General features: G+C 35.5%; 2 protein-coding genes across 5 annotated transcripts in view; one reads left to right on the forward strand and one right to left on the reverse strand.

Moving 5' to 3' along the window:
* LOC136042095 (Krueppel-like factor 3) overlaps positions 1-11,570 on the forward strand; it is a 41,821-nt gene extending 30,251 nt beyond the window's left edge. The window contains exon 4 of the mRNA XM_065726994.1: positions 9,783-11,570. Coding sequence (XP_065583066.1) covers positions 9,783-9,955 — 173 coding nt within the window. The 3' untranslated portion in view covers positions 9,956-11,570. The remainder of the gene's footprint in view (positions 1-9,782) is intronic.
* Positions 11,571-14,942: 3,372 nt separating this feature from the next.
* Positions 14,943-17,284, reverse strand: part of LOC136042084 (outer mitochondrial transmembrane helix translocase-like) — a 58,908-nt gene continuing 56,566 nt past the window's right edge. For all 4 annotated transcript variants that reach the window (XM_065726984.1, XM_065726981.1, XM_065726983.1 and 1 more), the window contains exon 9: positions 14,943-15,037. The gene's annotated coding sequence lies outside the window, so the exon portion shown is untranslated. The remainder of the gene's footprint in view (positions 15,038-17,284) is intronic.

A 17,284-nucleotide genomic window follows, 5' to 3' on the forward strand; every position in this document is an offset into this window, starting at 1 on the left:
TCTTACATATGAGATTGTTGGTATTTTGGCGTGCAGCTTTTACACAGATGTCACAAACCTTGAAGAACAATTAAAGAAACGTGGCTTTTTTGGGTGACTTTAATTAATTTACAGTTATTTTAAGATGTAATACTTTCTTTATACCATTTGACTTTTCTTATTGGGTGTGGTGAAAATCTGTCGCTGTTCAGTGCTATACTTGTACATCTTGACAATGCATTTTTATTATCCTTGCATTTGGTGCAGAAGTACCTGAGTGATTCTGGAAATACCCATGTAAAATAAGAATAAAGCACATAGACGTGACCATGCACTTCTCTTATCGTTAAAACTTAGTAAGATAAACTTTGAAATAAGGCTCTGTTTTTAATCAATTTCTATTAGCAAATTTCGGAAAGGCTTGGAGGAAGGCAGGTCTTGGAAGAGCTCCTTATATTTTTGGTGCATTTTATAAATATTTCTCGCGCTAGTTACAGTAATGTCAAATAAATAAAGGATGGCAAACAGCAAAAAATCCAGATCTAAATACTGTAATTTGGAAAATATTTTGCTTAATGTTAGCTTCATAAAAATATAGGTTCTCCAAAAAGTTTTCATTTTAATTACGCCTAGCATTGAGGATTTCGCACTTCCTTCGACAGCATTTTCATTTTATTTTTTCCTTTATATAGTCATCTAATGCAGGCATATTTATGGGATATTATCCCTCAAATAGTTATAACGGCTGTAGAATTTTTCAAGACCATTTCATCATATTATCTTATTAGACTAAAGAAAATTGTAGCTATCTTCAGACTAAAAAAAACTCAATAAATTATTTACAAGCAATGGCGGCACTCATGGACAAGACGTATATCATTGATGTATTTTTAAGCTCTTACAATTTCGTTCATATTCTCTCATATTGCATTATGAATTTGTTTAAAACTTTCGGTTAACAAGCAAATTTGGTTAACAAGAAACTTAACCCGGAGATCAACCTTATGTGTCTTAAAAAAGATAAACAGAAAAAAAATTAGTTCAAGTGGACGACTCATCAAAACTACAAAGTTGAAATTTCTCATAGTTTGTGGTTTTACACACAAGTGACTCACAAAATTAACAATAAAGCTCCATTTATTCTACTATGTGTCATTTACGACGCGGTAATAATTATTGTTATCTTCTACTTCCTGTCAAAATTACGCCCAGTTTTAACAAGGCTCACTTGGAAGGAAAAAACTATTGTACCAGCAATAGTTTTTATTGACTACTGCCAATTCTATGAAGAAAATCGCTTTGTTTCTTTCACCTACAACTGAAATTTGTCATGTAAATTCAAGAATTTTCATCGATTAATTTCCTGGCCCCAATTCTCTTACTGGCTTAGTTTACTCTCTAGAATTTACTTCAGATCATAAATGGATGTTATTGGGATTGATACTAATGTATTTTTCTCCGTTTTTTTTTTTTTTTTTTTTTTTTTTTTTTTTTTTTTTTTTTTTTTTTTTTTTTTTTTTTTTTTTTTTGTAGTGTTTGCGTCTAGTATACTTTCTTCTTTTCAATTGCAATTGGAAATATTAATTGTGGCTACAGAGATTGTGATTCATTAGGTTTTTCTGCTTTTCAGAGAAAAACTTTGTTATTTTTCTCTTGTCTTTTATCACTGTTTTTATATAAGATTCATAAACTGCTAAACAAACCCAAATTAACGCATTTATGCTTTTAAAAAGCCGTTATCCATTTTTGAACCTATTTAATAGATATTTTGGACAAGCATCATTTATCTAATTAACACATTTGATTTTATTTCAATTTTTATTCAACATGTATTTAAAGAGGATTGTTTATTTAACGCGATTCTCCTAGGTTGAAAGCGAATTCTATTTCCTATTATATATAGCATTGAAATACGTATCAAGATTTACTCCTTTCTCATTGGCTTAATTGCTTCTTGAGGGTTGTACCAGAATATCTAAAGACTGTTGACTTCCTTCTACATTACGACCAGATTTAAAGGGAATTTAGCTTTTTCACATGTCTAATCGGTAACAGCTGAACGTTGGAATTTGGTTGGTTACAAGTCAGATAACAGTTTAGCATTTGAATTTTCACAATAGGCAGAAAAAAAAAACAAGAACAAATAAGGGATGGAAAAACCTGAGACATCAGTAAATTATATCTCAACGTTACAGTAGAATATAATACTTTTATTCATTTACAAGTTATATTTTCAAACAGTTCGTGGTAACGAACTGTAGTTACATCAAAAGAATCGCATTTTAATGCTGATTTTAAAGATATAAGTTTAATCAAGTTTATTCTTACCGGTCAAAAGTTACGAGCCTTAGAAAATGTGCCTTATTTTAGAAAATAGGGGGAAATACCCTCTAAAAGTCATAGAATCTTAACAAAATCACACCATCAGGTTCAGTGTATCCGAGAACCCTACTGTAGAAGTTTCAAGCCCCTATCATAAAAAAGGTTGTACGTAGACAAGACAGGCTGTTTGAAACTCTTACCTGTTAGTGGGGTAGGCCCACGTCAGCAATGGCAATCACCGTTTGACAGGTGGCCCAGTGAAACGCAGGACCTGCTAATTCATTTTTTCGCCGTACTCTTAACAAATATCCAAATATTCGAGCATCCAAAATACTCGAGCCAATAATCACACGTCACCAATTATCAGAGCTAGCGAAATGCGACTGCCTTGAATGAATGCTAGATGCGAACTGAACTCGTTTTGTAACTGGTTCAATACTATTATAAATCGGTTTAGTAAAATATTTTGTTAGATAATTATGGCACTTGGTATTAACAAAGTGACAATCGCAAATTCTGTCGGTCTGTCGGTCCCGGTTTTGCTACTTTAGGCACTTCCAGGTAAGCTAGGACGATGAAATTTGGCAGGCGTATCAGGGACCAGACCAGATTAAATTAGAAATAGTCTTTTTTCCGATTTGACCATCTGGGGGGGGGAGTGGGGGGCCCGTAAATTCGGAAAAAATAGGAAAATTGAAGTATTTTTCACTTACAAACGGTTGATCAGATCTTAATGAAATTTGATGTTTGGAAGGATATCGTGTCTCAGAGCTGTTATTTCAAATCCCGACCGGATCTGGTGACATTGGGGGGAATATGGGAGGAGGAAACCTAAAATCTTGGAAAATACTTAGAGTGGAGGGATCGGGATGAAACTTGGTGGGAAAAATAAGCACACGTCCTAGATACATGATTGACATAACCGGAACGGATCCGCTCTTTTTGGGGTAGTTGGGGGAGGGTTAATTCTGAAAAATTAGAAAAAATTAGCTTTTTTTAACTTACGAACGGGTGATTGGATCTCAATGAAATTTAATATTTAGAAGGATGTCGTGTCTCAAAATTTTTATTTTAAATCCCGACCGGATCTGGTGACATTGGGGGGAGTTGCGAGGGGGAAACCTAAAACTTGGAAAACACTTAGAGTGGAGGGATCGGGATGAAACTTGGTGGGAAAAATAAGCACAGGTCCTAGATACATGATTGACATAACCGGAACGGATCTGCTCTCTTTGGGGTAGTTGGGGGGGGGGGGTTAATTCTGAAAAATTAGAAAAATGAGGTATTTTTAACTTACGAACGGGCGATCAGATCTCAATGAAATTTGATATTTAGAAGGATATCGTGTCTCAAAGCTCTTAATTTAAATCCCGACCGAATCTGGTGACATTGGGGAGAGTTTGCGGTAGGGGAACCTAAAATCATGGAAAACGCTTAGATTGGAGGGATCGGGATGAAACTTGGTGGGACAAATAAGCAGAAGTCTTAGATACGTGATTTACATAATTGGAACGGATCCGCTCTATTGGGGGGGGGGTTAATTCTGAAAAATTAGAAAAAATGGCGTATTTTTAACTTACGAAGGAGTGATCGGATTTTCACGAAACTTCATATTTGGAAGTACCTTGTAACTCAGATCTCTAATTTTAAATCTCAACCGTATCCAGCGTAATTGGGGGGTGGGCAGTCAGAGGCGCCATTTGGGCCAAATCTTGGGTTGGGCATGAACTCCATCCGCCCCCTCGATTCACTTCGTATCGCGTAAGAAAAATTTGGGTTTTGGCAACACATCGATTGAATATTCTAAGTAAAAACACATTTTAAACACCCGTGTGTTGCTTGGAAACGTACTGTAACCAAATGTGGAACTCAGCCACGCTGACTTCTAAGATTAATTATAACAACGAAGAATACAATCAACGAGGTTAAGTGATTAAACTGAAAGTGGAAAATTCAACCAGACTACAGGCTGGCATTTCTCAGCGAGAAACTTTCTTATTTAAGTAAACAATACGTCGGTGAAAATAATCTTCATTGCTATGCTGAGGGTTGTAACCGAAATCTCAGTTTTCCTTACCAGCTTGAGATTCGAGAAGAATGTCGTCGATATCCAGCTCGCCGTAAAGAGCAGAGAAACGCCTGAGCAGCTCTATGTCCATAAACTTGGTTGAGCTGTGATCCAAGGTTTCGAGTTTACTCAGCACTGGCAAATTATCTGTGAACCTTCTGTCAAATTCGGCTAGTAGACGGTCAAAAGTTTCGAAGTATTCTAGCTTCATTTCGTCCGCCAAAGTAGTAGTCCGATTTCCAGATTCGATGAAATTCTTTCCTAGCGTCAAAGTTGTCACAAACTGTTTCAGATGCTTGGTGATCTTTTGAGTTCTTCGAGGTCGTCCTTTCTAACCAACAGAAGAGGGTCTAGTCGCGGGTTCATTCATAGTAGGTACTTTAATTTCGAGTTCTGTCGCAAACTCTTTAGCCTTCTCGAAAATCGATACGAATGAAGCATCTGAACGCAGGTCGGTGAGTTCGCTTCTTGTGGCCTGGATCAGGGTGCGCGATAAGGAAATAACCAAGTCGAAGGCCTGGAGCTGCTGAGACAGCGAGTTCGTCGCTTGCATAATTGCTTCTATGTAGTGCAATTGGAAGATAATAAGGAACGATTCCATCTTCTTCTGGAGCCCAGCTGCCTCTGCCCATGCTTCGCCGTCGGCTCCCTCGCTTACAGCAGACAGTACAGTTAAAATGCATTCAAATTGGAGTCCAACCTTTGATATAGGTCGATCCCAGTAAGACCATCGCGTGGCAGCACTTCTTTCCAGCTCCAGAACTTGCAGTTCGGCAGCTTTCTGGGCCTCAACAAACAACTGAGGCCGAGTGTTGCTGTTGGAAATGAATGTGTATAGAGTCTGGACCAGTGAGAAAAAAGAACCAACAGTGAAAATTAACCAACATTCAGAATTTATGAATTTAATATAATCATCTTGGAAATGGACATTTGACAGAACTTGAGAATTTAACTATGTGTCTAACCTACTTTCAAAGGTCACAATGGTTAATAGCAAATAGTGTAATTATTATGTCTGGCAAAGGGACCTTTGTGGTGGAAGCTTGGACCCCCTGGAAAATCTGGGGTGGGCATTTGCCCCCCCTGCTCCCCCCCCCAATGGCGCCTCTGGGGGCAGTTGGGGGGACCGGAAATCTTAGAAAATACTTAAAGCGGTGAAATCAGGATGAAACTGGATGGGAAGAATAAAAACCTGTCTAAGATACGTGACTGACATAACCAGACCGGATCTACTCTCTTTGGTGGAGTTGGGGGGGGGGGGGGTAATTTTGAAAATTGAGGTATTTGAAACTTACGAAAGGGTAACCAGATCTTAATGAAATTTGATATTTAGAAGGATCTTGTGCTTTAAAGCTCTAATTATAAATTCCGATCAAATCATGTGACATTGGGGGGAGTTGGAGGGGGAAATCGGAATTCTTGGAAAACGTGAAAATTGGGGTATTTTTATCTTACGAAAAGGTGACCGGATCTTAATGAAATTTGATATTTAGAAGGATATCGTGTCGCAAAGCTCTTATTTTAAATCCCGACCGGATCTGGTGACATTGGGGGGGGGGAAACCTAAAATCATGGAAAACGCTTAGATTGGAGGGATCGGGATGAAACTTGGTGGGGAAAATAAGCAAAAGTCTTAGATACGTGATTTACATAATTGGAATGGATCCGCCCTATTAGGGGGGGGGGTTGATTCTGAAAAATTAGAAAAAATAACGTATGTTTAACTTACGAAGAAGTGATCGGATCTTCATGAAACTTCATATTTAGAAAGACCTCGTAACTCAGATCTCTTATTTTAAATCTCAACCAGATCTAGCGTAATTGGGGGGCAGTTGGGGGGACTGGAAATCTTAGAAAATACTTAAAGCGGTGAGATCAGGATGAAACTTGATGGGAAGAATAAAAACCTGTCTAAGATACGTGACTGACATAACCGGACCGGATCTTCTCTCTTTGGTGGAGTTGGGAGGGGGTAATTTTGAAAATTAAGGTATTTGTAACTTACGAAAGGGTGACCAGAGCTTAATGAAACTTGATATTTAGAAGGATCTTGTACTTTAAAGCTCTAATTTTAAATTCCGACCAGAATCTGTGACATTGGGGGGAGTTGTAGGGGGAAACCGGAATTCTTGGAAAACGTGAAAATTGGGGTATTTTTATCTTACGAATAGGTGATCGCATCTTCATAAAATTTGATATTTAGAAGGAATTCATGTCGCAGAGCTCTTATTTCAAATCCTGACCAGATCTTTTGACATTAGGGGGAGTTGGAGGGGGAAACCTTGGAAAACACTTGAAGTGGAGGAATCGGGATGAAGCTTGGTGGATAGAACAAGCTAATGTCCTTGATACGTGATTGACGGAACCGTACTTGATTTGCTCTCTTTGGGGGAGTTGGGGGGAGGGGTTCAGTGATTTGGCGAGTTTGGTACTTCTGGACGTGCTAGGACGATGAAAATTGGTAGGCGTGTCAGGTTGCTACACAAATTGACTTGATAATGTCGTTTTCCCAGATTCGACCATCCGGGGGGGTAAAGGGAGAGGAAAAATTCGAAAAAATTAGTTATCACCCACTTACGAGTGGGTGATCGGATCTTAATGAATTTTGATATTTAGAAGGACATCGTAACTCAGAGCTCTTATTTTAAATCCTGACCGGCATTAAGCTCTTCTTGCCTCGTCACAAGTGCCATATGAGCTCTTCGCTCTTGTTTTTAATTAAATTTGAGCATAAATAATTTAGTGATTATTCTCCCAAGTCTCTGTTCAAAGAAATATTTTTATTTTTTTAGATTAATTTCGATTGATTCCCGAACCCACCTGTTTTATCCCCAAATGATTACTAATGAGTGAAAATTTTTTCAAAAAGTATCGTGTGGGAGGTATTATTAAATATATGCCAACCTAAAGCAGAATCAAAGGAGTTGTTGGAACTATTTGAAATTAATGCCTTGTCTATGTCTTTTTTATGCTAATGCAGCCGTTTTTCTAGATTCTGATGGGTCCTACCAACATAGTAATTGCCATAGTCATAAGGTATTTGATAGACCCCTCTCTGGGCGAGTACCGTTATAGTAAAATATAATACTTTTATTCATTTACAAGATACATTTTCAAACAGTTCGTGGTAACGAACTTAGTAAGGAGCGACCCGGCTCAATAGTAACCAAAACTAAAAAACGGAGTTTTGATACAAATAGTTCCATCAAAAGAATCGCATTATAATGCTGATTTTAAATATATAAGTTTAAATCATCAAGTTTAGTCCTACCGGTCAAAAGTTACGAGCCTGAGAAAATGTACCTTATTTCAGAAAATAGGGGGAAATACCCTCTAAAAGTCATAGAATCTTAACAAAAGCACACCACCAGATTCAGTGTATCCGAGAACCCTACTGTAGAAGTTTCAAGCCCCTATCATAAAAAAGGTTGAATTTTGTATTTTTTGCCAGAAGACAGATAAAGGATGCGTGTTTGTTTGTTTTGTTTTTTTGTTGTTTTTATGGCACTTGGTATTAACTATGTTTAAATTCCTTAATGTTTAATGTTTAAATAAGTAGACTTATGTTTAAATTCCTTTTATTAAATATGAAAAGTGCGTGGAACTTTGAATCCACTCTCTGTTAAGTACTTTAAGTACTACTACTAATACTACCAAGAATTCACTGAAGCGCCAAGCCACCTGAAGCAAACACAGTCGTGCATGCTCCTCCTCCATCCCAGTCAATCCAAAGGTTCCCCTTTACACCCTTCCAAGAAGTTCCAGTTTTCTTTAAATCCTTTCTCTAGACCTGTTCCCGCCACTTTTGGAACGAAATGATTTTTGTTTGGTCTTAGAATGAAAAATAATTGCTTTCCTTCGGAATTCCGGCGTAAAAAAAAGAAAAAAGCACATACTCTCTTGTGAGGATAGAAAACCAGCTGACTGATTCTAAAAACAATCGGAAGAAATTCTCGTATCAGGCACATGTTGTATAGCATCACGTTATTGTTTTGAGATAAGTGATAGACTGGGTGTTATGGACACTTATCAACTGTATAAAGCGAGATTGTGTTAAAATCTTTTTTTTTACTTTTTCAATTTATGTTTTCTAATTTCGTCAAGACAAATCTTAATGCTTTAGCATCAAAGATCGCTCACAGTCGAACCAAAGAAAAAATAAATGCTCTATCACATTGCTTACTGCACAAAGAAAGGTAAATCATCTTTAAGCTTACTAAATTAAGTTCTTTGGGAATATTTATTCATTTTTTGCTAATTATAAACAAACGGGATTTCCAGTCAACTGATCTTCCATTGCGTGTGAAGAGACAGTTTATTTCGTCTTTACACTGTATGCTGAAAGAAATTATAAATTAAAGGCGGCGCCATTGTTTATTATACATTCATTTCCTAGTGAGAGAACACCGAATCTAGATAAAGTAAGAACAGTAATTAATCAAATTAAAAATTTTATTCAAGGAGTTTAATAGAAGACAGTGGGGCAATGACGAGTGGACCAAGGGGACCAATTTCGACCCAAAACTGTCAAACTCCTCATTTTTAAGGTGTGTCTAGAAATAAAAGGTTATATAATACCTAATGTGGAGTTCAACAATGATAATTTTTGTTCTGTACAGGTAAGTTTTGCGTTTGGGTTTTTCCGTTTAAAACCTTAAAAAAATGTATTTAGCGTCCTGTTACTGTCGTGTTATTCAGATCTACATCTTAGCTACGGCAAGTTTTTCCTAATGGTTTTATAAAATTCTTCATTACATTTCCTTCTGTTGGAATTTCAAACGCACTGTTAAGAACTTTATAGTTCGTATGAAATTGTCTCTTTATTTAAAGTATCTACTCTCTTAATTCTAAATAATTTCCGAAGTGTATGCTAGAGGAATGTTTAACATCCACTCAAAATCTTCCCGTCTCAATCTGAGAAATATAACATTTGAGAAATTATGTTATATGATTCTCAATTTGAGGAATTATAATTTAGATATAAACTTAACAAAAATATATAATTTTCTAGCAATTTCAAGTCAGTTCCAGAAATTAAGGAAAAAAACTCTGGATTAGGCAAAAACTAAAGAAATAAACCTGGCTTCAATTGTAAATTATTGAATGAAGATAATCGTGTAGTTCAACCCGGTAAAAAACAGGAATTCGCAACAAGGGGATCTGAAAAAAATACTTTTTGACGATTTAGTCTTTTTTCACAAAACTTGTATTTACAATTACGTTTCTACAGAATTAAAATTCATATCTATTAATTTAATTTGAAAAGCCCGAATTCACCTTTAACCTTAAGATAAACTGATATCTTACAAAAAATTAAATGTCTCAAAATCAACCTTTTGATTGGAAGTATTTCTCTGCGGCAACTTTGACAATCATGCAATTTAACAATAATTAATTTTTTCTTATTATTTAGGTGAAAAACCTTACCAGTGTACGTGGGAAGGGTGTACTTGGAAATTTGCCAGATCAGATGAGCTTACTCGACACTTTCGGAAGCACACTGGTCAAAAACCATTTCGATGTACTTTGTGTCAAAGATCCTTCTCAAGATCTGACCATCTATCCCTCCATATGAAAAGGCATTAAGAAAACTTAATATAAGTGGTGATGACCGTTTAAGTGTTTTGGATAATTAGTGTTGGATTTGTATAAGCACCAAGTCATCATATCAAGGAAAAGTCTAAGCGTGAATAGAATGATGACACTTTCGAAGTGCTAGAATGTGTTTAAAAACAGTACAGATCGATTTTTCTTCTGAAAAACTGTGTTTTAGAAATATACCAAAGCATTTTGATGTGTATACACCTCATAATACTTGTGTTTGAGGCCATTTTAAAAGTCTAAGTTTCTTGAAAAACAAAAATTCTTATACGCAATTAAAAACATAGGCGAATTTACTACTTACTGTCCTAAAACAATTTCGAATAAAATTATATTTATTTTCAGGCACTTAATGAAAACACAAAGAATTATGTGATTATATCCAGTCCTATTTTGTACCTTTGGCTGATTTTTGGCTATTCCTACATTGTTGCAGTTGTTCTTTAAGGGCTATAAAGTGGGCAATTAAGGAGACAGTTCCAATAATATCCTTTAACAATTTTAGTTAAACTTTATTTATTTAAATAAGTGGTGAAGATCTAAAAGAGAAAAAAAACTGTCAGAATAATAATAAAACAAGTTCTCTTCAAAATAAAGTAGCAATCCTATTAAAGCCTCACCTTAAAATATTTATTTCAATTGAAGCATCAGCATGATTAAACAATTAGCTATTCCATTGTTTCCAAATTCTCAGTACTGTAATGTGTAGAACCTTTGGTGTTTAAGACACTAAAAACATAATTCTTCTTTTTTTGCAAAAATTCTTATATTAAATAACTTCGAAGACCACACTGCCTTTCCATGACGAAAGTAAAACAGTTCAAAATAGGGATGATACCTTTTTATTTACAGTGAATAGATATTTAGTTTCTTATTTACTTTGAACTGTTTTACTTTCTTATATTAAAGAATTCATTCTTATTGGAAAGTCAACTCTGTATGCATACAAAAAACCGTTTCTAAGATGAAATTATTTGCCGTCCCTGCATAATCCGGACTATGAGTCCCCGAGATTCCTCTTTGGGAATCTAGTGTTTAAACTTTATGAAGCCATTCTTCCAAATACTTTCCAAAACGTGCTAGTGCATCTATCTTGTTCGTAAGTCTTTGGTTCGAAACGAACCAAAGCGCATTTTGTAGCCTAATTCTTAAGCTCCCCTTAAAGCTGAAACAAACCAGTTATTCTTTTGTTTAGTGGAAAAAGCTTGAGTGTTTCTAAAACTAAAAATCATGAAAATACAAAATTTTGGTATGCTAAATCTTCTGGTGGCGACCCTGCTAAAGCTTGTTCAAGATATTTCTTTTCCTCAAGAGAGAAATATGTCGATTAATATTGAAATGTTGAAATAACATATATGTTGCGAAGCAGCATATCTTCCTCTGTAAATAGGTTTTAAATTTCATTTTACGAAGCAGTGACAGCCAAATTTAAATATTGGTTATATTACTATTAATGCTGTAAATACAACCGTGTTCATTAAAAGCTATTACCACATGTACAAAATGTATAGTATTATGTTTGCTGTGTATATTTTACGTGATGTAATATGTTATTGGATTTCTGTAAAGACTTTAAACAAATATATGGAAAATCGTGAAAGTTGGAGTTAATCAGTGATTTTAGAAAGTGGGTATTTGAAGCCAGTATCGTCAATTCACGATAATGTAAGGGGGAATATGTTTTTTTTCAATCACAAAAAAAAATATTTTTCATTGAAAATACAAAAAAGGCGTTTTTCTAAATTTAGAACGAGACAGAACTTTACTTGGGGGCAAAGAGGACGCTCTTTGGCTAGTAAATATCATAGTTTACGCTTTTAAAATGTCTAAAAAGCAATAAAAGGAACTCTTTCAAGCACAGAGAGATTAATCAATAATGACTGGAAGTACATTTGGGAAACCAAAGCCCGAGTTATGTCAGTATGCTGAAATTTGTGAATTGTGGAGTTCAATGAGGAAGAAAAACTCTCCTGGACTTAGATTATGCTGATGACTTAAGCATCCTAGATGAAAGTGTGAGCAAAATGAATGAACTTTTAGAGGTTTTGCGAGTTCAGGGTGCTAGAACAGGCTTGAAAATTAAAGTTAAGAAAACTAAGGCTAGGAATAAGTGAAGATGAAAAGATGACGTTGGGTAACAAAAAGATTGACGAGGTGGGCAGCTTCACTTACCTTAGTAGTATTATTAGTAAAGACGGTGGGAGCAGTGAAGATGTTAGAAGTAGAATAGCAAAGGCTCAGGGTGTTTTTTTTGTTTTTTTACAGCTAGAAAAAATTTCGAAGAACAGGAAGATAAGCCTGCAAACCAAGATGAGAACATTGGAAGGTACAGTAATGACAGTGGTCAAATATGCCCCTGAAGCATTGGCGCTCTGAAAAGCGGATGAAAATTTACTAGATGTTTTCAAGAGAAATTACCTACGGATTATTCTACGTATCCTGCTGACAGACCGCATTTCAAACAGTAGCTCTACTAAAAGTGTGGTTCAATCCCGCTTTCTAGGGCTATAATGAAAGAAAGGTTGAGATGGCTAGGGCACGTTCTGCGGATGAAGAATGACAGATTGCCGAAGATTGTCCTTGTCGGCACACAGTCTAGGGCTAAACGGAAAGTAGGTCGTCCTCGTATGGGGTGGAAGAATGTCATAAAGAAAGATATAAAGGAAATGGGAACTTCCTGGGAGGGTGCAAAGCGGGAGGTCTTGGTCTTTAATAGATTGGGATGGAGGAGGAGCGTGCGTAGCTGCGTTGGCCTCAGGCGGCTTGGTGCTACGGTGAGTTGTTAGTAGTAATAATACTTGTCTGAGAAACCACCACTGCCATTTTCAGCAACGATGAATTTCGATTTTGCGATTAGATCTACTAAATCTTAAATATTTAGACAATTTTGACTTCGTAACACTTTTTTCCAACAACGATAAGATTTAAATCGTATCCGGTTTCTAGCTTGTAAGAATTGCTTTTGGTTCATTCCAATGCAATTTTATTTTAAAGTTTGAACTTTTCATACGCGTTCTCCCATAATTATTCACACGAAGCTGATTTGTTTTTGCTATGTCCATTTAATTTCTTTGAATTGAGCTAATTTCTTAGTATGGACCTGAAAACTAAGTTTCATTCTACCTCCAGTCTTCCTTTTTACTCCTAAATTTTATAAGCACTTTCTGTTCCGATGAAAATCAATTTTTAGCGTAAAAGAAAAAAGAAAACTACGTTAAAACCCCCTGCAGAAGGGTCTATCTAATAACGTAGATTTTTTAAAATTTAATTCCGTTTGTTTTGTGTCAAAACTAATTTTTCTATAAGGATAGTCATGCTCGTGGAAAAATCCTCAAGGCCTATTAACTATTTTTACTTGCTTGAAATATCTATTTGTAGGAAAATATGCTGTCCACATAATAGCTTGAGTCTTAGTTTCTTTTTATAGATTCTCCCTTTCTAGTTCTTAGTTTTTGACACATATTCTTTTCAGGGACCAGAGTTGTCTCTAAAAAACCCCAACTACTTTAACCTCCAATTTTTTAGCAGACAAGATGGCCGATTGCACCTCGTTTTGGCCAAAATTATTCAATCTGATTAAAACCAAATAATTAGAATCCTTCCCTGAGAAAAAAGTAAAATTGTGTTCTAATGACAAACCTTACATCACTAGTTAGGCTTAAAATTAATCTCTTTCAGAATGGTAAAACATCAGAAGCTAACTCACTGCGTAAACATATAAAAAAAGAAATACGTAAATCTGCTTCTGCGTATCACAAATGTAAATTCAAGGCTTTATTTTTCACTAAGCCAAAACAGTGGTACAAAAACATAAAAAAAAACTGTGGGAAAACACATAATAATTTACATTTCCATTTACAAGAAGAGCCCCTTGTTACAGCCAATGATCTTAGTAGATTTCTTTCCTCCATAGTTCAAAGCCTCCCTACCCTCTCTATTAATACTGCTTATGATCTACACTCTCCCAATTTCCCCTTTCCATGTAACGGTGAAAGGGTAACAGAATAAAAATCTGACACTGAATGACTTTTAGCATAGACTAAAACTTCTACCAATTAACTAACTAATGCATATGTTTAAACGCAGGAGTCCTGGTCAGTAGTGTAAGATTATTCAAGTTTAGCGCACGAACAAATTTTGAGAGTGTTATGGAAGTTCCTTCTCCAGTTATTTCCACCAATGTCTCTCAACTGAGAATTCCATGAACGGATGGACAAACACATATGTTAATGAAAATTTATTCAGTTTGGCATGTATTGTAAATAGAAAAATTTCCTCCTTACAACTTTAAATATCTTTTTTTCATACTACTACTAACAACTCAACGCATCACCAAGCCGCCTGAGGCTAACACAGCTACACACGATCCTCATCCGTCATAATCCATTCAAAGCCTTTCTCTTTGCACCCACTCAGAAAGTTCTAATTTCCTTTAAATCTTTCTTTACGACATCTTCCCACTCCAAACGCAGACGAACTGCTTTCCGTTTAGCCCAAAATGGTTGGCCGAAAGGGATAATCTTCGTCAATCTGTCATCCTTCATCCACAGAACGTGCCCTACCCATCTCAACCATCCTTTCATTGTAGCCTTACCAAGCGGGATTGAACCACACTTTTCGTATGCCGGTAACCAAAAACAATCTTTAGGCAATTCCTCTGGTTTACTTCTTATTATTCACCCCCCCCCCCATTAATTTTGCTCCAGACATGAGAGAATGTGAGACACACTCATGAATGAAATATATATACTTTTAATCCATTCAATGACTAAAATCACATCTCAAGAATCTTTAATTTTGGTAAGTAACGAACAATTCAGGTAAATTTTTTTTCAATATTTTTTTAAGCGGAAAAGGATCCCTAAAAACGCAAGAATATCCACATTCCCGTAATATTTTTTCTCCGAATATCTACAATCTTCAACATAAACTTTTGCTCCAATCCTAACGATTTAACAAGAAAAGCAAAAACAACATTTTATCATTTACTTTCTGAACCATTACAAAAGGTGGAACACAAAAACTAGAAATTATTCCTCAAAAATTTCCTCGGTTGTGTGCATAGTCCTGAAAATTGTATAATACAAATAAAAAAGCGTAAAACCATTAATTAATGCATACTACAAGTAATTAGGGACCGCTTGAGCAAACAATTTTTTCTATATATATATACTCGAGTTGACTCAACAACGAGTAGGAAATCTACGGTAGTTGGAATTTTTCTTTTTCTACAAATCAGAACACACTTTTTTTGGATTATCAAGTTTTCAGTCATTTTCAGGACAAATTATTGTAAGACAAATACCCCCATATATCCTCCTCCACCCCCTACACATACCTATAATCATAAAACTTGCAAGATAAATTTTAACTATGAAAAATGTTCATCATAAAAATAAAGTTTTCATTCAAATCGGATAAGGGAAAACGGGGAACTTCCTTCTATATATATCGTACCACAAGATACAAAAATGAAACAGTTAGAGGTATTCCACTTACTTTTGGCTGAATTTGCAGAATTTTACACGGACCTACCGAGCGGAAAAAAATAACAATAGTTATGTAGATAAACATTTTAAAGTAACAAAACTGACAGAGTGAGATTTCCCGATATCTTGTAGAAGTTGTCATTTAATCTGACGAAGCATTCAAAACACGATTCAAGGTCATGAAGGAATTCCTTAATGTGACACAAGCCTTTTGTGTTACAGCCCTTTGTGTGATTCCTTGATAACAATCAAGACATCATGAAGAAATGTGCCTTTTTACTAACTCCTAGTTATTCGGTGATACTGCTTGCTGAACAAACCAAACACCACATTTAAATTAATAACAATGACGTTTCTTCATTATTTGTATGTGTAATAACACAAATATTCCATCTAACGCAAAGTAGTTTACTTTAGATAAGATAGTTTATTAACAAAAATAGCAAACGGTAGCGCAAGTACGTCATGCATACATTGAAATTAATGACATTCAAAATACTGAAATCAGTACTTTAACACTTACAGGCAAATCTACAACATAAACTTTATCAATCATCAAATACTTCCTACCAGCGTATTTATTCTCGATTTATAACGGAGCGATCGAGATTTTCACCAAGGAACATGGTAACAAGCGCATGGAGAAAACTTCATACTGTTTATGATGATACTAAATCATTTAATATAATAAGACATAAACTTCTAAATTTTTTCCTAGAAACTTTTCACCATTAATCTTTTTTAATCTTTTTTTTCTCTATGGATTTTTTTTTTATTCATCGTCTCTAATTGCTCATGATGTCATTCTCTGTGCATGTTTGTTTGATTGTTTTGTTATTGTGTTTTTATTTTGTCTTTCTGCTTGGTGTGGTGGGCCGTAGACTTGGGTATTGGATCTTCAACTAATATTGTATAAGTTATAAATATTGATGGGGTCACCACAATCACGAGCTCTGTCTCTCCGTGGTGACCCAGTGTATTTTATTTGTTATGCGTATTAGCTGGCCGTTCATATTTAAGAGAAGGTCTAACATAACGGCAGTATGCAAGCTTTAAAACCTCAGTTGACATACCAAATCTCTTCAGATTGGAAAAAGAATGTACAAGTGAGGCACCTTTTATGGTCAGATAGTCAAGGTGCAAATTCTTATATCCTCGTCCTAAAATATTCCAGGTATTTTAAAGGATTTCTTCGTTGCTAGTAGGAAATTATAGGAAGTCTGGCTGTCAACTTTTAGAAAGGAAAAAGTCATGGAAGAGCTCTTTGTCTCAATAGCCGTCAGTTTCACCTGTCTTAGTTCGTACGATGAGAAAAGAAAAAGGGAAAACCAATCTCTTGTCAAAAAGGAGGAAAAGGAGATTTTGATGTTTAAATGAAAAAAGAAAAAAGAATATTGGTTACCCTGCACGACAATCTCCACAAAGCTCAGTGATTTCAATCCTCGTCTGTAGTGTGAAATTAAAAAAAAAAATTTGATTTTCTTGACATTAAAGCAAAGTTTAAAGGTGAAACTTGAAGCAAAAGCGCCATCTGTTCATCTAAGACTACTCGCAAATGATATCCCTGGCTAGTCATACGTTGAAAGAGATGCAAAGTCCATATTTATAAAGTCGGCACATGGCTTGACGGAACTCAGGCTCTGAGGCCATGAAATTATTTATCAAAATCTTGCAAGATCTTAGTTTCAAAAAGGTATAAAATTGCCAATTTTCTCCTTATATTCATCAGTTAAGACTCTGTCTTAAACGAGATATCCATTTAATTTGAGGCATTTTCCCCCTGTCGTTGCACGGATCAAGTCGCCCTTGAGGCGCAAGTTTTGGA

Source organism: Artemia franciscana, unplaced genomic scaffold, assembly GCF_032884065.1.
Source record: "Artemia franciscana unplaced genomic scaffold, ASM3288406v1 PGA_scaffold_62, whole genome shotgun sequence".
In the NCBI taxonomy this organism is placed as follows: domain Eukaryota; kingdom Metazoa; phylum Arthropoda; class Branchiopoda; order Anostraca; family Artemiidae; genus Artemia; species Artemia franciscana.